The following is a 25,958-nucleotide window of genomic DNA, read 5'->3' on the forward strand; positions in this document are numbered from 1 at the left end:
CATGTTAACAATATTAAGTCTTCCAACCCATGAAAATGGATCATCTGTTTAAGTCTTCTTTAATCCCTTTTAATCCATTCTTTTATAATTTTCATTGTATATGACTTTCACATCTGAGATAAGTATTTTCTTTTTTTCCGAGATAAGTATTTTCTTGGGCATTTTATTCTCAAAATTGTTCCCCAAATTTAGGCTTTTACTTTTTATCACCAGATTATTTAATACATTAAGAATATGTGAGATATTTCAATTATTTTATTGAAAATATTATTGAATGTACCATGGAGGGCCAGAATAAACAACTATATCTTGGACAAAGTACAGCTAGAATCTTACTTGGAAGCAAGGATGGAGAGACATATTATAATTTAGAGATGTGACTGTATATATTCGAGTATAAGCCAACCTGAATATCAACCGAAGCACCCAAAGTCAACCTGAATATCAACCAAGGCACCTCATTTTACCACAAAAACTGCACTAAAAAATGTGCTGAAAAACTCGGCTTATATATAAGTATATACGGTATTTGGAGGGACTAGTCCCTACAGAAGGAGCAATGAAGGCAAAGTGAGTTATGTGTTAGGTTGCTAATTGCAAGGTCAATAGTTCAAAACCACCAGTCACTCCATAGGAGAAAGATGAGGTTTTTTACTCTAAAAGAGACTTACAGTTTCGGGAACCATTTCGGGAACTCACAGGGGAAGCAGCTCTACTCTGTCCTATAGGGTCATTGGGAGTTGGAATAGACTTGGTGGCAGTGGGTTTTTTTATTTTTTGAGTCCCTAGAGATCGATATCTTAGGTATTAGTAAGCTGATACAGAGCAGTATTGGCCATTTTTAATTGGACAATCATTGTTTACTGTGCCTGGAATGACAAATCCATGATGAGTGGCATTTCACTCATCATTCCTCCCCACCCCATAAGTCTATCTTGAAGTACAATGATCTCTCGTGTACATTTATTTGTACAAGGATGACCAGATAATACAATATTACTCAAATTCAGACAAAAAACTAAAGCCAATAATGAAGAAAAAGAAGAGTCTTATGAACTTCTTGAGTCTGAAACTGATCAAACACGTGATCAAGATACATTGATAATTACTAGTGATTGGAATGTGAAAGTTGGAAACAAAGAGTATCAGTAGCTGGAAAATATGACATTGGTGATATGAAGCTGGAGGTTATATGAAAGTATTTTGCAAGCCCAATGATTCCTCAATGCAAATACCATTTCCAACAACATAATACACAGAATTCAAAGTGATTACATTTGTGGAAAAAGATGATGGAAAAAGGAGAAACTCAACATCATCAGCCAAAACAAGGAACAGATGAACTATTTCTCACATGTAAATTCAAGTTGAAACTGAAGAAAGTTAAAGCAAGTTCATTAGTGCCAAAATATGACCTTGAACACACCCTCCCTGAATTTGGAGACCATCTCAAAGAAGAAATTTGATGCATTTAACACTAATGAGCAAAGACCAGATGAGCTATTGATGATATCAGGAACATCATACATAAAGAAAGCAAAAGGCCATTAAAAAAAGCAAATCAAAATAATAATAATTTATAAATCATTAAGGGTTCATGAGGGAGGAGGGAGCGGGGAAGGAGGGGGGAAACGAGGAGCTGATACTAAGGTGATACTAAGGTGATACTAAGCAGAAAACAAATGTTTTGAGAATGATGATAGCAACAAATGTACAAATGTGCTTGACATGATGTATGGATGTATGGATTGTGATAAGAGTTGTACGAGCCCCCAATAAAATGATTTTTTAAAAAGCAAACACTAAACTGTATGCTAGAATAGACTCCGAAACTTGTTCTTGAAGAGAGAAGCTAAAACAAATATAAGAAACAAATATAAGAGTAGCTAAAACAAATACAAGAAATATAAAAATAATTGAACAGAACATTTCAAAATGCAGTTTGAGAAGACAAATTAACATGTTATCATGAAATATACTGTGGTAGTTAGATAATTTCATGTCAACTTGATAAATAGAATGTAGGGGTGGAGTCTAGCTTGTCAATCAGGTCACAAGGTAACTCCCACCAGGAGGATTCTGGGAACCTCTTTTTCTCCTGGGAGGAGGGCCATATTCTCTCTGCTTCACATTCCTGAAAACAAGCCACATGGAGCCACACTGATGGCAGCCTGAGCCCTGGAGATGTTTCCACCACCACTGGATCCACAAGATTTTCCACCCACAGGCCTGTTATCTTCCTGAATTTTGCATCATGGCAAGTGGCTGTGTGAATGTGAAGAGGGATTTATGCACTAGTATTGGACTTATGGACTTGAGCTGGACTGGGCTGGATGTTTTCCTGATATATAATAACTTCTTGTTGTAAAGCTCTTTTTTACACATATATGAGTGTCTCTGGATTTGTTTCTCTAGTCAGCCTGGCCTAACCCACATGGTATTTTAATCTTATATGCACGTGAGAGCTAGACAATGAATAAGGAAAACCACAGAAGAGTTGACGTGTTTGAATTCTTCTGTCTGTTCCTGTAAAAATTAAACGTCTCAAAAACCCAAAGGGGAAGCTCCATTCTGTCCTAAAGGGTTGCTATGAGTATGATCTATATGCTGTTGTTGCCAAGCGCCATCCAGTTGGTTCTGGACCATAGCAGCCTTAGTCACAACAGAATGAAACACTGCCTGGTATGCACGATCCTCACAATTGTTCCTATGTTGGATCCTATTGTTGCATCCATTATGTCAGTCCATCTGGACCAGGGTCATTATCTTTTTTTTTTTTGCTGTCCCTGTATTTTACCAAGCATGTGTCCTTCTCTAGGGACTGGTCTCTCCTGACATGTTGAAAGTATGTAAAAAGAAGTCTCGCCCTCCTTGCCTCTAAGGCGCACTCTGGCTATACTTCTTCAGCAGCTCAGGGTACTTTCACTGTTCTTCACTAGCACCACGATGCAAATGCATTGATTATATTCTGTTTTCCTTATTATTCAATATCCAACATTCACGTGCATCTGAGGTAACTGAAGATACCATGACTTGGGTTGGGTGCACCTTAGTCCCCAAAGTAATGTCCTTTTTAATACCTTGAAGAGGTCTTGTGCAGCCAATTTACACAATGCAATGCACTTTTGGTCTCTTGATGGCTGCTTCCATGAGCATTGAGGATCGAAGCAAGACAAAACCCTTGACAACTCCCATCTTTTCTCCATTTCTCATGATGTTACCAGTTGTGAGGGTTTTGGTCTCTTTTATATTGAGTTGTAATCCACACTGAAGGCAATGCTACATCTTCTTCAGTGTTTAAAGCCCTCCCCACTTTCAGCAAGCAAGGTTGCGTCATCTGTATAGCGCAGGTTGTTAATAGTCTTCCTCCAATCCTGATACTACATTCTTCATATAATCCAGCTTCTCTGTTTGCTCAGCACACACATTGACTTAGGATGATGAGAGCATACAACTCTCATCTTTGCACACCTTTCCCGATTTTAAACCATGCAGTAGTCCCTTATTCTGTTCTCACAACTGCCTCTTGATCCATGCATAGTGCCACACAAGCATGGTGAAGTGTTCTGGAATCCTCGAATCCTCATTCCTCTCCAGGTTATCCACAGTTTGTTATGAATTTAAATAAATAATTAAAAATAATAAAGAAATTATATATCTATATCTATATATATCCACTCACACATAGAACATATTGAGATTAGGGCCCAGCATTTAAAAAATTTGAGTGAAAAAAAGTGAAAAACCACATCTTCATAATATACGTTTGGATAAAATGTTAATAGCTTACTTTCCTTCATTTTTAGGTCAACACTTTGAAAATGAGGTTTCAGAAATGGAGAAAAATTTCATCATCAAATTCAAGCAGTGTCTGAGAGAGAAAAAAATAGCAATTGCCATCAAAGTGAGTAAAACGAATATGACTAAAAAATATTTTTGTGTGTGTTTTGACCTCTGGCAACTCCAAATATTCATTGAAATAAAAGTCAGACCTTCAGTTGGTGATAGGTCTGCAAGAACGCATCTTAGGTTGCAACCCTTCTTATCTAATGGCAGTAGGATGACTGTAACCTCCATGGGTCAATTATATATAAAAAAATCCTTAATTCTTACAGCAAAAAGTCAGCCAAACTAGTCTATGAAATCTCATATTTAGGAAGCGTGGGGCCAGGTTGGGCTACTAATGTCAGTAAACCCTGAGCATAAGCAGTGGCATCTGCTTGACTTTCTTAGCTTTCTGGGTGGCTACTGTACCTTAGAGCAGGGCAGCCCCTGAGCCTCCTTGCCTTAGGCTATCCTCAGTCATGTGGGAGAACAAAGGTATGTAATAACTGCCAAGAAAAGATGGTGATTTGGTTAAGTAGCAACTCAGTGTAGTGTAATAAAAGTTAATGTCTTTAGAACTGCCCTTGCCTTCTTGTGATTAGATTAGAGAGGTTACCTGGACTCCTGCCAGAGAGTACAGATTTACCTTCATCAAGTAAAGGGGAAACTCCAACCATTTCACACTCAAATAAAATTCAGTCAAAGTGAAAAATAAGAAAGAAAAAAACAAATATTTTCAAAAATTAAAAAAATTCTTTAAAATGTTGTGTACATAATCTTATTAGTAACACATATAAAACATTTTTAAGACACTTAGTGACTTGTTAGGCAATATTTCAAAGGGGAATAAATACATAATAAGGTTTTACAATTAAAATGATCTATTTGGTAATAACTCTAGAAAGAGTTCTACAATAAAATAATTGTTTTGGGAGGAAGAGTTATAACTTTTTCCAAAATGGCCAGAAAAGATGTGTTTAAAATGTTCACACGGCAATGTTAATTCAGTACATAAATAAAGTGGCACCAACTTTATGGCAAGTTTTCAACACAAAAATGTAGTTCAAGGGTATTTAAAAATAAATAATAGCTCCATACAGGGAAGATAATTTGTAACATAAACACTATTGTAAGTATAATGCTATGAGAAAGTATAGCTCTATACATTTCAAACCATTCATATATGAAAGACGTGTTAGCTGGATCTTTAGGTCTGAAGTACAAATCACACAGGTAAAGTCACCATCACTAAAAATCAGGTGTAGGGCTGGCCATCCTTTGCCAGTTTTCTTTGTTCTTCTAGTGTGTGTTTAAATATTTTCTTCAGAGTGTTGTAAACTACTGGTCCATTTGTAGAATCGAGATTAACCTGGTGACAAAGAAAATCTATTTTCAGCATTTGTAATAAGAATTTTACCCAGTATCTACTTTGGGAGAAAAGAAATGAGAGAGAGAGACAGAGAACACTATGTTAAAATGATCAACCATGTCCATACCAAACTTATGAATGAAAACTCAAAAAATGAATCTGGGATAATTATACCCATCCCTTCTCCCTAGCACTTTTGTGAGTAAAAAATGAAATCAGGCATGAGACTGATGCATGGTTGGCACATACCAAAAAACTCAACAAAAGTTAGCTTCCGTTCTCCTTGGTAAGGAAGCATCCACTATTTTGATTGTTTTTTTGAAGCTTTCTATACTCTGGGGTAAGGAGTGATGGTAGAACAATTTCAACACCTCTCCTCAACCCAGTTTCCATATGTGATTCATTGACAAGAATTAGGCTCACTTGGTCAGAGCTTCTCTCCTAGCATATTTCTTTCTCTGGTAAATACTGACAAGAAGCTTTTTCCCTTTGTCAAAACTGTGAAGGATCTGATATTTACCTACTTGTTAGCCAAAGTCAATTCTGACCCACAGGTCCTATATAGGTTTTCTGAGTCTACACATATTTATGAGATCTTTCTCCTCCCTGGGCCTCTTTAGCTACAAGCTAGCCTATTGCAGTTTCATGTGTGCTAGTTGAACACATGATATTCTTTGGTCAGAGGCAAGTTATTTTATTAATAATTTTCCCTTTGCCCTTTCACAGCCCCATGAGGGGTGAGATGCAAGTAGGCACAGGTGGTTATTTTACATGCAGTGGATTTACATCATACCTGAAGAAATCCACTTTTTATAAGGAGTATCATGGTTTGAATGGTGTACACCCAAATATGTGTCAACTTGGCTATGTGATGATTCTCAGTGGGTTGGGAGTTATGTAACCCTGTAATTTGGCGGTTATACAATTATCCCATTATGTGACAAATCAATCTGTTTTAAGAGGATTAAGGATAAGATTAAAAAAACAAAACAAACCCAAACACCAAACTCACTGCCATTGAGTCGATTCTAACTCAAAATGAACCTATAGGACAGGGTAGAACTGCCCCTGTGAGTTTCCAGGACTGTAACCGTTAACTGGAGTAGAAAGCCCCAATCTTCCTCTTGTAGAAGAGCTGGTGGAGTTGAACTGCTGACTTTTCATATTGCGGCCCAATTCATAACCACTACACTAAGGGTGGGATACAACACCCTTAATCCTGTCACCATCTCTGGGATGCACACATCAGGGAGGAGAAAAGGAGGGAGAGGGAGGGGGAGATAAAAAGAAAGGGAGAGAAAGACCGAGACCATGCTACGAGAAAGAAGAGCTGGGAGTGAAGCATATCCTTTGGACAAAGGAGCCTAAGCTGCCAGAGAGGAAAAGCCATCCCCTTAGCTGGCATCCTGAATTCTGACTTATTGTACCCTAAACCGGGAGAATTTGTTTGTTTGTTAAAGCCTCCCATGTGCATTATTTCTGTCATAGTAGCACTAGGCAACTAAGACAAGGTGGCTGTAAGCAAACTTGATCAACCTTTGCCCTAAAGGAAAAATTATCTTTATTATATCAACTAGTAAACACATCTGTCCCTTGCCCTAGGAGTCAGGCACTATACAAAAGGGTCTTGATGAGCTACCAATGCTTCTGCTCATAAAACTGTGCAGAAATGTTTCCTAACATTGAAATAGAGAATACAGAATACAGTACAAAAGTGTTTCCTACCATTCCTGTACACAGATTTAGAACAATTCATATATCGAACCTTTCACTTAATACCGCCTGTGAATCCAACAGTTCCTGAAAATAATTCCTACTATTTTCAGTGGCACAATATTAATGGTTGTTTTTTACCCAGTTAACTCACAAATTTATGTAGTCTATATTATTTATAAAAATTAATTTTTAATAAGTTTTAATAAATTTGTTTACTTCCTTAAACACTAAAGTATAATCTGCACACAATAACAGTTCTCTATCTATGAAACTGTAAAAACAAATTGTTGGCTCTGATGTGGTTTAGCTAGGTCATTTTGGAAAGCTTTAAAAATGCAGGAAGACATTGTGTCCTGCAGTATTCTGAGACGGCCCGTGCAGAATGTTGTGAAGATCGGAAGGAACCCGCTTCAGAATGCTGGGAACTGTGGCTAAGATCGAGTATGTCGCCAAACTCCTGCTACGTGAGTCTCACGAGAGCACGGTGAATAGTAACCAAATGCACCCCCATAGTTTTTCCAATTCTTTATAAACTTCTTCTAATTTGTGTATAAAAGCCACAGCTTATGCTCCCCTTTTTGGAATAAAATTTCAAGTTCTGTTTCGCCACTTCTTGATTTGCAAATCTTTGACTCTGAATACAACTCTTGTTTTACAGAAACTCTGTTTCCTCTTTAACAGATCAATAAAAATCGAGGAGAGAATCAAGAAGGGCCTGGAATAAAGATATCACTTAGGAAAGAAGTAGAGGGGAAGAGTGGACAAATAGCAAAACTTTAACATCTGCAAATGACTGTAGACAATTGCTATTATAATTAATATTTGCAGCATATATTTTCATATAAAAGCTTGCTCCTTTCAACACAGACATTTTCATTTCACATATAAGAGTCACCACACAGTGGGGAGGGAGCATGAGAACTGATAGTGACAACGCATTTTAAAGGTGATTTAACCATGGGGGTGAGGGTGGGAAGGCTTGCTCTAAGACTGATGTGGTGATTGGACAATTCTCCTTGATATGATTGTATGATATGTAAACTATGTGCCAATAAAACTGTTGGGAAAAAAAGTTACCAAACAAATTAGCTCAGGGGGCAAGGGGGACTTTTTCTTTTGGCATAAACTAGGCTTTACCTGCAAGCCACAGGATGTTCATGAAAAGGAAATATTTTAAAATCTTAGCTTAAGATTTGCTAAGCAGGACAAAGAATCAAGTGCTAAATTTTAAATTCTCCATAGTTCGTTGACTATGTAAATCCAAGGGTAGAACTGGCTTAACAAGAAAAATATCGTTAATAATTTAAAAATATTTTCCAACACTCAAATCCTTCTCTTCTATGCAAAAGCTCTTTGTTCCAATGTTCTCCTTTAAAAAAACTACACTTCAGCTTTACCTAATATCACTGTTGCAAAACAGTGTGAGGGCAAGTAAAAAGGATTGTAAAATAAAAGAAACCTTTGTTAAAAATATCAAATGTGAAGCCATTGTTTCTTACCATCTCCTCCATCTAGGGTGATAGGCTTCTTTTTAATCATTCCCCAAAGAATTCTGTGTTCTTTGACTTACTGTGTTCCCTCCACAAGTTATTTGACCCTTGGGAACAACAAGAAGTCTAAGGAGGCAAGTCTAATGAAAGATTTCACAAAGAATTCTTGTAGAACCATCTTTGAAGACTTCAAAAAATGAGCATTATGTTGATGGGCAAACAATCATTTGGGGTGACATTCTGTGGCTTTTCCTCACAAATGCAATCTTAATTTTCTTATGTCTTATGTCTGGTGGTGTAATGGTTAGGCACTGGGCTGCTAACCGTACGGCCAGCAGTTAGAGACCACCATCTGTTTCGAGGGAGAAAGACGAGGCTTTCCGTTCCTGTAAAGAGTTACAGCCCAGAAACTCAAAGGCGCAGCTCTACTTTGTCCTCTAAGGTCACTGTGGGTCGGCATTGACTTGGTGTCAGCGAGTGAGCAAATAAGTCTTCCTAAAAAGTCCCTGTATGGTTCTGCATTCTTTGTGAAAATACGTCAAGATGACCCTCTTTGGGATGCCAGAATATAGTCCCTAAAAACATCCAGGCTAACCTTTCTACCTTGACATTAACTGGCATAGCTCAAAGGCCATTTTTTTTTACTAAAAGGTAGTTTATTATTTCATGTAACTAATACTTAAATCAGAACAATAAAAAAGGTATAAAAACTAGATTATAAGAGATTTATATGATGAGGGAATACAATCTTGACACACACATTTTCTGATTTTGAACAATGCAATATACCTCTTTCTGTGCACACAGCTGCCTCTTGATTCATGTACACGTTTGACATGAGCACAATGAAGTGCTCTGGAAATCCCATTCTTCTCAAGGCGATTCATAATTTGTTATTACCCACACAGATGAATGCCTTTGTATGGTCAATAAAACACATGTAAGTATGTTTCTGGAATTCTCTGTTTTGAACCAAGATTCAGCTTATTTCAGCAATGATCTGCCTGTTCTGTGTCCTTTTCTTAATTTGGCCTGTTCCTCTGGCAGCTCTGTCAATGTTGCTGGATGATCTTCAGCAAGATTTTACTTGCATATGATATATATATATACATATATAGTTAATTACTTTTATTGGAGGTTCATACAGTTCTTATCACAATCCATACATGCATCCATTGTGTCAAGCACATTGATACATATGTTGCCATCATCATTTTCTTTTTCTTTAAAATAAATCATTTTATTGGGGGCTCATACAGCTCTTATCACAATCCATACACCCATCCATTTTGTCGAGCACATTTGTACATTTGCTGCCATCATAATTTTCAAAACATTTTCTTTCCACTTGAACCTTTGGTATCACCTACTCATTTTACCCCGTCTCCCACAACCTCCCTCCCTCATGAACCCTCGATAAATTATAAATTTTTATTTTCATATCTTACATAATTTGCTGTCTCCCTTCACGCACTTTTCTGTTGTTTGTCCCCCTGGGAGGGGATTATATGTCGATCCTTGTGATTGATTCCCCTTTTCTCCCCTATCTTCCCCTTATCCTCCTGTATCGCCTCTGTCATTATTGGTCCCGAGGGGTTTATCTGTCCTGGATTCCCCGTGTTTCGGGCTCTGATCTGTAGCAGTGTAGATTTTCTAGTCTAGTCAGATGTGTAAAGTAGATTGAGGTCATGATAGTGGGGAGGAGGAAGCATTAAAGAACTACAGGAAAGCCGTATGTGTCATTGGTACTAGACTGTGCCCCGAATGGCTTGTCTCTTCCTTGTGACCCTTCTGTAAGGGGATGTCCAATTGTCTACACATCGGCTTTGGGGCTCCACTCCTACCACCACCCCACCCCCATTCACATTGGTTTGATTTTTTTCTGGGTCTTTGATGTCAAAGGCCAATTTTGATTGGACCTTGCTTTCTGAGTTGTATTGGTAAATCTAAGACTCATCGCAGTTACAGTTTATTTCCTAAAATTGTCTTCATTTGCTTGAGTCTTGCTTAAAAGATGGATGGCAATCTCAGTTCTTTGAGCTAGCTAATCTTTGTGCAATGCCTTTGTCATGCATGGAGGTGAAAGTTTGCTAAAACCAATATGTTTGCTCAGAACTGGGAATGCACCATTAGAGAACCCAACTTCAATAGCTATCACACGCCTGGTAATTCCCCTCCAGTTTGGGCTTCTCACACCAGTTTCTGGGTTTTAGTCACAGTTCTTCATTTTTCAATGTTGACGACTTTCCTTTCTTCACTCATCTTTATTGGCACTTCATCCACTTATCATACAACTTAATAAGAGTTGTACAGTCTTTACCACAATCAGTTTTAGAATCTTCACTCATCTCTGAGATCTTCCCAACCTTTGTTAAAAGGCTTGATCCATCTGAAAACTACTGTTTTATGTGGAGAACCATCCTTGTAAATTTCTTGCCATGCTTTAGTGATCTGGGAACACATTCTCTTGCGTTTTGTTAAAAATTTGGTATTGTCTCTGACCTCAAAATCCACCCCCTCTCCCATGGCATAGAAAGTTTGCCCCTTTTTGGAAGGAACCCTAATGAAACTAGACAAATATATTACTGAAAGAACTTGTCTGTAGTCATCTGCTGCTTACCGAGAAACTTTCAAAACCATTTTATTTGTTATAAAGTGCATGTATGAACTGGACCCCTAGTAGTATTATCCTTTGACTTAGCCTCGTGTTTTCAAGAAGTGGCACACACATTGCTATCATGAAAATGTGTTGTACATGGCTGGCCCTACTATGAGACATGATGCCCCTCAGTGACTAAGGGCGATACAGGGGACAGCACCGGAGACACAGTGTGGGAATTGCACCTGACCTGATCCCACCACACCGAGGCAAAGCACTGGGGGAGTGCAGCAGAACAGCAAGGGAATGGAGTGGCAAGGTCCCCAGGGAATGCTGAAAGTGGACTTTGGGGCCAGGGCGTGGTGCCCCAACAGACTGGACTGGAAAACGCTCCTAAGCGCCAGCAAATGATCCCTGAACTAACTACAAGCTTTTCTCTTGTGAACTGTTTTGTTCTGTTCTTTGTCAGTGGTTTGTTTTTGTTGTTCTGTTGTCTGGTTGTATACTGTTGCTTTGTTTTCCTCTGTCTTGTTTTCGTGCATGTTAGTGTCTCCACAGGTCTGTCTGAATAGGACAGGCTGGATGAACTATCTGGAGGAAAAACAACGGGACCGACAGTTCCGGGGGGACAGACAGTTCCGGGTGGGGGAGGGGGAGGAGGGTAAGGAAGTGGTGTTAATAAACACAGGGACAAGGGAACAACATGGGACCCAAAATGGTAGTGAGGGGGGAGTGACAGGCCTGATGGGGAACAATCAAGGGTAAGGTTGCGTAGAGAAGAGGTATAGTAGTAGCCCAGGTGGGGACGGAGCATGGTGGTGGGGCAGGAGGAAAGTCAAGGGAGAGGGAGGAAGGAGCTGGGAGTCAAGGGGCATTTATGGAGGTCTAGACAAAGACATGTACATGCAAACATATATATGAGGATGGGGAAATAGATCTAATTGTCTACATTTATAGGTTTAATATTAAGGTGGCGGAAGGACCTTGGGCCTCTACTCAAGCACTCCCTCAATGTATGAATACTTTCGTTTATTAAATTGGTACTCTATGATGCTCACTCTCCCGACACAACTGCTAAAGCCAAAGTGGGTGAACAAGTAAATGTGGTGAAGAAAGCTGATGGTGCCCGGCTATCAAAAGAGATAGTGACTGGTGTCTTAAAGGCTTGAAGATAAACAAGCGGCCATCTAGCTCAGAAGCAACAAAGCCCACATGGAAGAACACACCAGCCTGTGTGAGCGAGTGATCCCAAAGGGATCAGTTATCAGGCATCAAAGAACAAAAAATCATCATATCATTGACTGCACACCTCCATGACAGGATCGCTGAAGACAAATGGGTGCATAAGCAAATGTGGCAAAGAAAGCGGATGGTGCCCGGCTATCAAAAGAGATAGTGTCTGGGGTCTTAAAGGCTTGAACATAAACAAGCGGCCATCTAGCTCAGAAGCAAAAAAAGTCCACATGGAAGAAGCACACCAGCCTGTGCGATCACGAGGTGCCAAAGGGACCAGGTATAAGGCATCATGCAAAAAAAGAAAAAAGAATATGTGTGTGTGTGTGTGAGAGTATATATATATATATATATATATATATATATACCACATTGAATGAAGGGGGAAGTGCAGAGTGGAGACCCAAGGCCCAAGGGTTGGCCACTGGAGATCCCCTCATAGAGGGGTTTAGGAGAGGAGATGGGTCAGTCAGGGTGCAAGGTAGTACCGACGAAGAGCACAGCTTTCCCCAAGATCCTGGATGCCTCCTCCCCCCAACTACCATGATCCGAATTCTACCTTGCAGGGCTGGATAGGGCAGAGGTTGTACACTGGTACATATGAGGGCTGGAGGCACAGGGAATCCAGGGTGGATGATACCTTCAGGACCAAGGGAGTGAGGGGCGATGCTGGGAGAGTGTAGGGTGAGTGGGTTGGAAAAGGGGAACTGATTACAGGGATCCACATGGGACCTCCTCCCTGGTAGAGGGACGGCAGAGAAGGGGGGGAAGGGAGACTCCGGATAGAGCAAGATATGACAAAATAACGATGTATAAATTACAAAGGGCACGTGAGGGAGGGGGGAGCGGGGAGGGAGGGGAAAAAAAAAAGAGGACCTGATGCAAAGGGCTTAAGTGGAGAGCAAATGCTTTGAGAATGATTGGGGCGGGGAATGTATGGATGTGCTTTATACAATTGATGTATGTATATGTATAGATTGTGACAAGAGTTGTATGAGTCCCTAATAAAATGTAAAAAAAGAAAAAAAAAAGAAAAGAAAACGTGTTGTAGTCGATTTCAGCTAATAGCTCCTTTCAAGGACAGAATAGAAACACCCCGTACTTAAACCATTTTATGCAGCAAGCTTTCCATTCTGGGGGTGCTGGGAAGGCTCTAACTTCCAACATCCCAGCTAGCGGGGGAGTGCGTATACATTGTGCACCGTAATAACAGACTTATGCCGGAGAACGATGGCTCTGTAACTGGAAAGGAAAAGGGAGAATGTTACTCACTTCAGTGAAAGCTTTAATGGCATGGGTTAGGAAAGCTTCCTCCACGTCCACAGGAACCGTCTGCAGATTCACTACGCAATGTAAAATGCAAAGAATCGTCTGGTGCTGTCCCTGTTTGTACACAAATCAAAAGCAAACAAAGTGTTTGAAAACTGCCTCAAGAAATAAACTCAAAGCTATTGCAAAACCAGAAACTGATTTGTGGTAAGAATGCATAATCTGAAATATCTACCCAAAACTCCTAAAAGTGTATTGTTACATGCTAAAATAATTTGGAAAGCATGCCAAGAGATAATCCATATCTGAGTTGGTTAGTAATTAAAAAGAACAACAAATGAATCTGAAAAACCACTGCAATTTCACAATCAAATGCTTTTTTTTGCAGTAAACTGACCAGATTAAAAAAAACATTCTGTTGCCTCTGGATATAATCAGATTATTAGAGAATGATTTATTATAGTGACACATAGGCAAGCCTGTGGAACACTGAATAGTCAGTACTTGTGTGCCCAGCCTTGCTCTAGCTCAGTGGTTCTCAACCCTCCTAATGTTGCAAGCCTTTCATACAGTTCCTCATGTTATGGTGATGCCCCCAACCATAAAATTATTTTTGTTGCTAATTCATAACTGTAATTTTGCTACTGTTATGAATTGGGGGACCCCTGTGAAAGGGCCGCAACTCACAGGTTGAGAACCGCTGCTCCAGCTAGATGCTATTGAGGGAGATGGAGCAGCAGAGAGGCAACAACCGGAGCCCTTCAGGAGCATGCAGGCTCCTAAGAGAACAGCCTCCGTTATAAGCGGGGAAAAAACCTTAAGAACAGGTTTGCAGACTTGACACTCAATGTGCTGGTGGTTCTCCTTAAGGAAACAAAGGTTCACTTAGAGAAACAAAGAAATTCTATCACCATGAGCAATACATGTCAAAAGTTTGGGGGGTGGTGGTGGTAGAATCACACCATTTACCAGCAATTTCACCCTCAGAAATCTGAGGCATAAGCTGAAATGGAGAAAACCTAAGTGTATGTAGAAATTATCATTATGATGATATCTATAAAATACGTGCCCGATGCACGGGCCGTGGGGAGAGATGCTGGGAAAGTAAGTGCGTGAGCTTTGTGCCAGCGCCGTTGGGTCTGAATGCAGCTGTGGCGCATGGTGTGTGCCTGGGCAAGTTGCTCGCCTTTCCTTTTGGAAAATTAGGACAACACCCTCCTACCTCTCAGGGATAGCAAAGAGAACAATGAGATACTTTAAACTGTTTCCCAACAAGGGTTGTGCCCATCGCCATAGAGCACAGGTTAATTTCCTCTCTTGTCACCCTGCCATTTATCTTTGTAATCTAATTGCTGAAAACATATGGTAAGAAAACAACTTAAGATACAAGAAAAGTCTTTTGTTCAAAGATGTCCACTGCATCACCACTGTTTGAGTGTTTTGGGGGAAGTCCAGATTTTTAGTTAACTTTGGAAACAATGAAGTGATGCTGACAGTGAGACAAAGCACAGTAGGTAAATGAAGGCTGTTGACTTTATACAGTTTTTCTCAAACAAAATCAAAGCCACATTTTAACAGACATTTTATTAGCTCTATATAAAATTTTAAAAAATTTAAACCATTGCTAGTTTTAAAATTTTTTCCTTCTAGAGATATTTTATACACATATAAACTATATGTGTGTATGTATACATATATACACACCAAAAAAACATTGCCACCAAGTGCAGTAATCCTCTAGGATAGGGTATAACTGATCTTAGGCTTTCAGGCTATAAGTCTTTATAGGAGCAGAAAGCCCTCATCCTCCATCTCTCCTCCCAGACATAAATATACCCTTTTAAAAATTGCATATCCCAACCTACCGAGCTTTTCACATTACAAATATATGCTCATAGCAAATAAGTAGAAACAAATATTCAAAAGTGGAAAATGGTTAATCCCTACATTAGAGCATTACATACTCACTGAAGTTGATGTTTAGGAATAGCTTGTACTATAGATGGAAAGGAACCCTAGTGGTGCAGTGGATTAAGCATAGAGCTACTAACTGGAAGAGATGTGGTGCTGACCCACTAGCTGCTCCATAGAAGAAAGATGAGACAGTCTGTTCCCATAAAGTTTCCAAGCTCACAAACCCCAGGGCGCAGTTCTGCTAGGTCCAGTTGGGTCGCTAGGAGTTGGAGTCAACCTGATGGCAGTGGGAATACATGAAAAAAAAAACCACCCACAAAAACCGCACTTATATTTTAAGCAAAAAATAAATCATAAAGTGGTAGCTTAAAGTGATTTTTACTATGTTAAAATATGCTGTATTAAAGTTAAACTATGGAAATGGCTCTCGGTGGTACGTTTATGACTATTTCCTTTTCTTGGGAAAACTACTAAATTAACTCTAGATAGAGGGTCCTCCATGAATTTCCACTTTATAAGATATATATATATCTCGTGTGTGTGAAATTTGTAGTGAAGTCCACAGTTGAATTTACTAACTAGTTAAATCTCGTTAAATTCATTAACAGCTGCTTTACCTTCTCTAATAAAAACAGGGTTTCAGCAGCATCTGCGTGCCTGTCAGCCAACATGTCCACATCCTCTTTGGATATTATAGGTTCTTTCAATTGTTCCACCCAAGACCACATCAAACCGCATAGGACGAAAGGATCCTCTTCACCACATAGTTTTTCCCAAGCTCCGTCTCGGGAATTTAGTTCTTTCTGAAAAGAAAAAACAATAGCAAGAGAAAGGAAGAAAGATTGACAGTATTTGGTTGACTTCTAGGCTGTTGAGAAATTGGAAAGGCTCAGGATCTGAAGACACATACTTGTGATTCCCTCTCAGTTGAATAGTACCAAGTGATACATTTCCATTAAGGTGATGAATTTTCTAAGCCTCAATTTTCCCTCCATAAAGTTCCTCCCCTGCTTTATAAGGTCTGTTACCACTCCTGGCACAGAGAAGGTACTTCATTAATGTAAATAATCTACGTAGTTCAGAAACCATCAAAAAGAGTAATTATTTCCAGGCCACTGGAGAAGAAAACAGGATGATTTATTACAATGTAGAATAGTAGATTTAAAAGCACAAATAAGAGAATAATTAAAAGTATAAATTAACCTGGGATTGAAGGTCAAACTTTTGACTAAAACTTCTAAATGCACGAAATGTGTGGCTTGAAAGTTAGTAAAGGTGGTGTATATAGATTTTTCAAATTCTTTTTCAGGCTCCTATGTAGTGTGTGTGCACCCACGTACATGCACACGCACACACACACAGTATACAGAGGCCTATTGGGTGGCTAACCACAAGGTCTACAGTTTGAAAATGGCGACTAGATGACGTTTCCAACTCCAGCAAAGAGTCACAGTCTGGGAAACCCACAGGGGCCGTTCTACTCTATCCTACAGGCAGCGAGTTTATATAGGGTATGAGTAAAAAGCCCTCACGTCCTGACATTGCATAGGGTGAAAGTAACTAGGAAGTTTTGTCAGTACCCCAAATACTTGGAGGATATTTAAGCATGTGGCTTGAAAACCTTAATTTCACAAAGCACCAAGAAAAAGAGCGATAAGGATTTTAATTAATCTTTGACAGGGTTCAGGGAAAAAAAAGCTGTTTTGCAACAATAATGGGCCATAACAAGTGTTCCACGCCCTCACTACAGATCAATGTACTGAAGCGCAAAAAAGATTCGATAACTTGCTGAGGACCTAAAACCTAGCAAATAGCAAGAAAAGCCTTCATACCCAATTCTCCATTACTTCAGTGTTTCTGCTCACTCACAGTGATCCTTCAGGATTGGTCTCTTTTTATCTCCTAGTTAAGCCAATAAGCTTAGTAGTACGTAGTTCTTCTGAACCCATGGGTTATGAAGAACATGAGTACCTTTTTATTCACTTGTATGGAGACCTGGTGGCACAGTGATTATGCTCTAGGCTGCTAACAGCAAGGTCTGGGGTTTGGAACCACCAGCAGAGGGAGAAAGATGAGGTTTTCTACTTGTGTGAAATGTTACAGTCTTAGAAATCCATAGGGGCAGTTATAACCTGACCTATAGAGTCGTTATCAGTCAGAATCAATTTGATGGCAGTAAGTTTGCTTTATAACAGAACCAGAAGACAATTGATGAAAAAAATGACATTTCTCAAAGACCTCATAGTAAAATGACTTTCCATTATTAAGCTTTCTGAAATCTTCCAGTGAAGTTAGGAAGAATATCATGGGATAATGTATTAAACAATTATGAATTTGTAGAATACCTAACTTTTGTGAGCCTTGGCCTACGTACCCTATGTGACTTTAGTCTCCTCATCTGTAAAATTTATTACATAAGGTGATTGTAAAGATTGAATAAACTCACTGCCATTGAGTTGATGCTGACTCAGGAGATGCTATAGGACAGGGTAGAACTGCCCCTTTGAGTTTGCAAGACAGTAACCCTTCAGAGGAATAGAAAGCCCCATCTTCTTTCTCTGTTGGCACAGTTGGTGGTTTTGGATTGCTGATCTTTCTGTTAGAAGCCCAATGTGTAACCACTCTGCCACCCAAGGCTCTCCATCATCTTTAAACTTTATACCTCAAGCCAGAACACTCTCGAGGAAATTAGTGACGTGTGCTTGCCTTGAACACTCTTTGCTTTCAGAGATTCAAGTATAGGAGGACAAACTGACAACAATATCTGGAAAGGACAGATAAGAAGCTTAAAGGTAATGAGATTATTGTGTTAAGATGTCAATACTACCTAAGGTACTACACCGATTTAATATAATCCCTACCTAAATTTCAATGGCATTTTATGCACACGTAGTAAAAGAAGTACTAAAATTCACACTGAAGCCGTAGTTGGTAGTTTCCAACTGCTGGTCTTTAGGTTAAGAGCCTAGTGCCTACTCCACTACACTACCAGGACTCCAAAACCCAAACCAGCCAACCATCCAAACCAAACAACCAACCAACCAACCAAACCAAACAACCAACCAACCAGCCAGCCAGCCAGCCAGCCAGCCAACCAACCAACCAGCCAACCAAACCAACCAACCAAACAACCAACCAACCAGCCAGCCAGCCAGCCAGCCAGCCAGCCAGCCAGCCAGCCAGCCAGCCAGCCAGCCAGCCAGCCAGCCAGCCAGCCAGCCAGCCAGCCAACCAACCAGCCAGCCAAACCAACCAACCAAACAACCAACCAACCAGCCAGCCAGCCAGCCAGCCAGCCAGCCAGCCAGCCAGCCAGCCAGCCAACCAACCAACCAACCAACCAACCAACCAACCAACCAACCAACCAACCAACCAACCAACCAACCAACCAACCAACCAACCAAAGATCAAACTTACTGCCACTGAGGTGATTTTGGCTCAGAGTGACCGACAGGGCAGGGCAGAACTCCCCCTGTTGGTTTCTAAGCCTGCCAGTCTTTACAGGAGTACAAAGGCATGTATTTCTCCTGAGGAGTGGCTCATGGTTGCCATCTGCTGATCTTGCGGTTAGCAGCCCAATTCATAACAGGGTTCCAGATAGCTGCTTATGCAGTACCCCATGAGTTGCGTCAGCACCCCTCAGGAAGCAGTATCACCCACTGTGGGCAACACTACTAGAGAGCAATGAAAAACAATAGAGAGCCTAGAAATAAACCTTCATACATATAGTATATTGATTTCACACTTACCCCCACAGACCAAAGGCCTCACAGTATTTATTAATTTTTAATCTCTCAATGTGGAAGCATAAAAAACAAGAAAGACACCCAGTACTTGCTAATCCAAGTTCAATTGATCACATGGTAGCAAAGTCTAAAACTCAGCATGACAGAATGTGAACCTAGGCAAATGCTGTGTGCATGCCGTCACACAGGGGCCTCCTTACACAACCGGCTTCGCTCTTCCCCAAGCTCTTCCCTTGGAATGTACCTGAGCTTATTACCAGTTTTCATTTGAATCCAGTGGGGAATGGGCAGATTCTGCTTTGTTTCTTGTCCAGGGATCTCTTGATCCTGAAAATCTTATTAAAAGACTTTGTGAAGATGGGCAGAAACTGCACATGGAATGGCAGAGAAACAGAGAGGTATGGTCAATTGATTTTTGACAAGGGTATCAAATTGGTTAAAGGGGAAAGCGCCATTTTGTCAATAAATGGAACTGGTAAAATGGGATATACAAATGCAAAGAATGAAACCGGACACTTACCTTACACCATTAAAAAACAAGCAAACAGTAAAATCCAAAATAATTCAAATGTCCAAATATAAAAGCTAAAACACTAAAAGTCTCAGAAGAAAACACAGAGGTCAAGTTCTCTAACTTGGAATTGGCAATGAATTATTGGCTATCAGACTAAAAGCACAGGCAGTGAAAGAGAAAAACCTGATAAACAGGACTTCCTCAACCATAAAACCTGTCCTGAGCATGGGACCAAAGATGGCCTTCATCACCACTCCTGGTCAACGTGGGGCTAGACGTGAGAGCCAAAGCCAGAGACAAGGAAGGAACGTTAAAGGCATCAAATTGGCAATGAAGAAATAAAGGTCCCTCTATTTGCAGATGATATGATCCTCTACACACAAAGGAGTCTTGGTGGCGGGTTATGCCACAATGTCTGTAGTTCAAACCCACCAGAAGCTCCCTGGGAGAAAGATGAGACTTTCTGTTCACATAAAGATTTACAGCCTATAAAACCCAAAGGAACAGTTTTACTCTGCCTTATAAAGTTGACGCAATGGCAGGGAGCTTGTAGTTATTAAAAAAAATTTTTTTTAACTCTACATAGAAAAAATCCCAGAGACTCACCAAGAAAATTACTGGAAAGAATTGAAAGATCAGTCAAATTCCTTTACGCTAAGAAAGAGGATTCTGAATAGGAAATGAGGAAAGTAATGCCATGTAAAATTTCTCCCCAAAGACGAAATGTGTGGAAATAAATATAACCAAGGAAACAAAAGATCAGTACAAAGAAAACGACAAAACACCACCACAGGAAACCAAGAGAGCTATGCTCTTCACGGACAGGAAGACTTAACGTTGTGAAAATCTCAACAATACTCAGTGCTCTACAGATATAATACAATTCTAATCTAGAGTACATCAATTTTTAAAGAGATAGAAAAACTAAGCACTAACTGTATATATTGTTCTTAGGTGCCATCAAATCAGCTCTGACACTAGCGACCCTATACACAACAGAAGGAAACACTGCACGGTCCTGCGCCATCCTCACAATTGTTCCTATGGCTCACCCCACTGATGCGGCCAGTGTCAGTCCAACTTGGTGAAGGCCTTCCTTTTTCCACTGCCCTTTCATTTTACCAAACATGATTCTTCAGTGACTGGTCTCTCTTGATTACATGTCCAAAGTAGGTAAGATGAAGTTTTGCCATCCTTGAATCTAAAGAGCACTCTGGCCTTACTTCTTCCAACACATTGGTTTGTCCTTGTAGCAATCCATCTTACTTTCAATATTCTTCTCCAGCACCACAATTCAAATGCATTGATTTTTCTAGTCTCCTTACTCAACGTCCAACTTTCACATGCATGTGAAACAAGGGAGAATACTGTGGTTCTGGCAAGGAGGACCTTAGTTCTTAAAGTAACATGCTTTCTCTTCAGTACTCTAAAGAGGTCTTGTGTAGCAAGTTTACCTAAAGCAATACATATTTTGATCTCATTTTTAATTTTTATCTCTTGATTGTTGCTTCTATGAGCATTGATTGTGGGTCCAAGCAAGACAAAATCCTTGAACAATTTCAACCTTTATCCTCCATTTATCATGATGTTACCTATTGGTCCAGTTGTGAAGATTTTGGTCTTGCTTACATTGCATTGTAATCCATGCTGAAGGATTGCTACAATTCTTGATCTTTATCAGCAAGTATTTCAAGTCCTACTCACTTTCAACAAACAAGGTTGTGTCTTCTGCATATTGCAGGCTGTTAATAAGTCTTCCTCCTACCCTGATGCCACATTCTTCTTTATATAAGCCAGTTTTTCTCTGATTATTTGCTCAGCAAATAGATTGAACAAATATATTGAGAGGATACAAGCCTGTCACATGCCTTTACTGTTTTAGACCAGGCAGTATTCCCTTGTTCTGTTCACACAATTCCTTCATGATCGATGTACAAATTCCACATGAGCATGATGAAGTGCTCTGGAATTCCCATTATTCTCAAGGTTATGCAAGGTTTATTTTTGTACACAGAGTTGAATGTCTTTGCAGTTAATGAAACACAAACATCTGTCTGGTATTCTTTGATTTGAGCCCTGGTACATCTGACATCAGCAATGATATATATCCCTTGTTCCACATCCTCTTCTGTATCCAGCCTGAACTTTTGGCAATTCTCTGTCAATGTACTGCTGCAACAGTTGTCGGATGATCTTCAGCAAAATTTTACTTAAATGTGACATCAATGATACCATTCTATAGTTTGAGTTTTTTGGGTTACCTTTCTTTGCAATGGGCACAACCAATGATCTCTTTCAGTCAGTTGGCCAAATAGCTCTCTTCCAAGTTTCCAGGCAAAACGAGTGAGTATTCCAGTGCTTCTTCAGCTTACGGAAACATTTTGATGGGTATTCCATTAATTCCCGGAGTCTTGGTTTTGGATAATGCCTCAGTGCAGTTTGAACTTCTTCCTTCACCACCAGTGGATCTTGCTCATATGCTACGTTCAGAAATGGTCAGATGTTGACTAGTTATTCTTGGTACTGTGATTCTCTATATTCTTTCCATCTTCTTTTTTCTCTCTCAATTTTTATTTATATATTTTTTCTTTTAAAAATCATTTTATTGGGGGCTTGTACAACTCTTATCACAATCCATACATACATGCATTGTGTCAAGCACGCTTGTACATTTGTTGCCATAATCATTGTCAAAACATTTTCTTTCTACTTGAGCCCTTGGTATCAGCTTTCCCCCCCTCTCCCCCCGCCCCCTCTCCCTCATGAACCCTTGATAATTTATAATTATTATTTTTTCATGTCTTACACTGACGTCTCCCTTCACCCACTTTTTTTTTTTCTTCACCCACTTTTCTGTTGTCCATCCCCCAGGGAGGGGCTTATATGTAGATCCTTGTGATTGGTTCCTCCTTTCTACTGTACCTTTCCCTTACCCTCCGGGTATCGCTACTCTCATTATTGTTCCTGAGGGGTTTATCTGTCCTGGACTCCCTGTGTTTCCAGTTCTTATCTGTACCAGTGTACATCCTCTGATCTAGCCAGATTTGTAAAGTAGAATTGGGATCATGACAGTGGGGGGGTGGGGTGGAAAAGAAGCATTAAAGAACTAGAGTAAAGTTGTATGTTTCATCATTGCTATATTGTACCCTGACTGGCTCGTCTCCTCCCTGCACCCCCTCTGTAAGGGGATGTCCAGTAACCTACAGATGGGCTTTGGGTCTCGACTCCACACTCCCCCTCATTCACAAAGATATGATTTTTTGTTCTTTGATGCCTGATACCTAATCCCACAGACACCTCGTGATCACACAGGCTGGTGTGCTTCTTCCATGTGGGCTTTGTTGCTTCTCAGCTAGATGGCTGCTTTTTTATCTTCAAGTCTTTCAGACCCCAGACACTATATCTTTTGATAGCTGGATATCATCGGTTTTGTTCACCACATTTGCTTATGCACTCACTTTGTCTTCAGCGATCGTGTCGGGAAGGTGAGCATCATGGAATGCCAGGTTAGTAGAACAAAGTGTTCTTGCATTGAGGGAGTACTTGAGTGGAGGCCCACTGTCCATCTGCTACCTTAATACTAAACCTATAAATATATGTATATAGCTCTATTTCCCCATCATCATATAACAATATATTTACATATGTACATGCCTGTATTTAGATCTCTATAAATGCCCTTTGCCTCCTAGTACTTTCCTCTATTTCCTTTTACTTTCCCCTTGTCCCACTATCATGCTCAGCCTACATTTGGATTTCAGTAATTCCTCTTGGTTACATTGCCCTTGATTAAGCCCTACCAGCAGGGAACCAATAGAGGTCTGAGGGGCTGGCGCCGATCACAACTGTGTGGACAGTCTCCCCTACTCCCAGAAGAATTTACTTCAGAGGATAGCACTGAAACTAAAGCTCAGGGAGTGGGACATGTCTGATCAGAGCACACAGGAGCAAATGAAGGGGAGGAAGAGAGAGTGGAGCACATCCTGGCCCACCAAGCCTTGAGGACGGTATCACTGCTCAGAGCAGCCAATGCAAAGAGAGGACCATATGGTTGGCCCTACTAGGAGTCACGGCATCCTTCACTGACCTATAGCCCTATGGGGGACAATACTGGAGACACACTGCAGGAATTGTGCCCAATCTGATTGAGGCACCACACTGAGGCAAAACAATAAGGGCGTGCAACAGAACAGCAAGGGGAGCAGAGCAAGGTAGGCCCGAAGGAATGCCAAAAATACTTTGGGGCCAGGGTATGGCACCCCATCATATTGATCATAAAACACTCCTAAAGGTCAACAAAAAGACTTTGGACTATTTACAGGCGTTTCTATTTTTTGTTATTGTTTTTTTGTTAATTTTTTTGTTGCTTTGTTTTGCTGTCTTGTTTTTTTGTGCATATTATTATCTCTGCAGGTCTATCTAGATAAGATAGGCAGGATAAACAATCTGGAGGAGAAAACAATGGGACCAACGGTTCAGAGGGGACATGCGAGAGGGGGAGGCGGGTGAAAGGAAGTGTTAACAAACCCAGGGCCAAGGGAAGAACAAGTGACCCAAAATCGATGGCAAGGAGGGTGTAGTTGGACTGGTAGGGCTTGACCCATCTTCTCTTGATGCTTCCTGCATTATCCAATATTTTGCCTATAGAAATCTTTCAAGATTGCAACTTGAGGCATGATTTTTTTTTTCTTGAGTTCGTTCTGTTTTAGATATGCTGAGCATATTCTTCCCTTTTGGTTTTCTAATTCAAGGTCCTCTTCCCTTTAAAATTTCTATTCAGCTTCTTGACTGTATCCTTTCTTCCATTTGCTTTAGCTACTCTATGATTAAGAGCAAGTTTCACCAAGTACATATTTTCTATCTACTGTTCCTTCCTGTTTCCAAGTTTTACATTACAATCAATAATAGCTATCATTGTATTTTGATTGCATGTTTGATCAATTTCCAACTGAAGTTGTTGGTAGAATTCTTCAATTTCTTCATCACTAGCTTTGATGGTTGGTACATAAATTTGAATAATAGTTGTGATTGGATTTCCTTAAAGGAGGACAGATATTATCCTATCATAAACAGCATTGCACTTCGGGATGGATTTAGCAAGCTCCTTTCTAACAACGAATGCCACATCATTCCTCTTGATTGTGTTCTTCCCCACATAGTAAATAAGATGCTTTTCTGATTCAAACTGGCCAATACCAGTCCATTTCAGTTCACTAATGCCTAGGATATCTATCTTCATGCATTCAATTTCATTTTTTACCACTTTCAATTGTCCTAAATTCATACGTCCCATATTCCAAGTTCCAATAATTAGAAGATTTCTTTTCAGCTGTTTCTCTTTACCTTGAGTCATTCCCCATCAGCAAATGAAGAACCTAAAGGCTCCTCCCTGAAGGCTTCTCCCACCAGCTTTACTTGACTCATGTTACATGGTCAACTCCCCCCTAAGAAATCATCTCCTCTTCAGTCCCATTTCGAGTGCCCTTGGACCTGCGGGGCCCATACTCCAGCAATATCTCCAAAGTTCTGCTTCCCTTGTTTAGGCGTTCAGTATTCAGTATTTGAAGTTATGTGTAAGGTTTCCAGTGGCTTCTTCCTCTGTAGTGGGGAGCCGAGACCTTGTTAACTCTTCTCAATCTGGAAGCTCTGCTGAAATCGGTTCACTTTGGGTAACCATGCTGGCATTTGAAGTACCATGAACATGGTTTTGAGCATCAGCGTAACACACAAGCCATCACAGTACGACAAATTGACAGACAGGTGGAACTATATGTATAGTTCCAAATATAGTGCAAAAATATATTTTTTTACAGCTGCAAAAATCTTCTACTGATTATATATGGAAAAAACAAAAAATTTGATAAGCAAAGAACTACTAAAGAAAAGAACAAATTGGAGACCTCTCCTTTCCAAATCTCAAAACCTACTACACAGCCATAGTAATTGATATAACCTGATACTGATACAACAGCAGACACATAGAAAAGTGGAAGAGAATAGAACCCAGAAGTAAGTCCATCCACCTATGGATAGCCTTCAGAATGGGACTTCCAGAACACTTAATTGTGCTCATGAGGATCCTGTACATAGATTAATAAGTAGTTATGTGAATAGAACAAGAGTTTAAAATCAAGAAGAGTGTAAGAGTTGTAGCCTCTCACTATACTTAATCAATTTGTATGCTGAGGAAATAATCAGAGAAGTTGGAAATATTGAAAATACAGTATCTTTTGGGGGAAGGTTTATTAACAACCTGGGGCGGTACAACCTTGCTTGCTAAAAG

General features: G+C 40.0%; 1 protein-coding gene across 4 annotated transcripts in view; it reads right to left on the minus strand.

Annotated features, from left to right (window-relative positions):
- Positions 1-347: 347 nt before the first annotated feature.
- PTPDC1 (protein tyrosine phosphatase domain containing 1) overlaps positions 348-25,958 on the minus strand; it is an 81,717-nt gene continuing 56,106 nt past the window's right edge. For 2 of the 4 annotated variants that reach the window (XM_075549735.1, XM_075549734.1), the window contains 3 exons: positions 16,033-16,218; positions 13,505-13,615; positions 354-5,194 (listed from right to left, as the gene is read on the minus strand). In XM_075549735.1, coding sequence (XP_075405850.1) covers positions 5,081-5,194; positions 13,505-13,615; positions 16,033-16,218 — 411 coding nt within the window. In that variant the 3' untranslated portion in view covers positions 354-5,080. Of the gene's footprint in view, positions 5,195-13,504; positions 13,616-16,032; positions 16,219-25,958 lie in introns of all 4 variants that reach the window. The other 2 variants (XM_075549736.1, XM_075549737.1) reach the window with 2 other exon arrangements.

Source organism: Tenrec ecaudatus, chromosome 5, assembly GCF_050624435.1.
Source record: "Tenrec ecaudatus isolate mTenEca1 chromosome 5, mTenEca1.hap1, whole genome shotgun sequence".
Taxonomy (NCBI): Eukaryota; Metazoa; Chordata; class Mammalia; order Afrosoricida; family Tenrecidae; genus Tenrec; species Tenrec ecaudatus.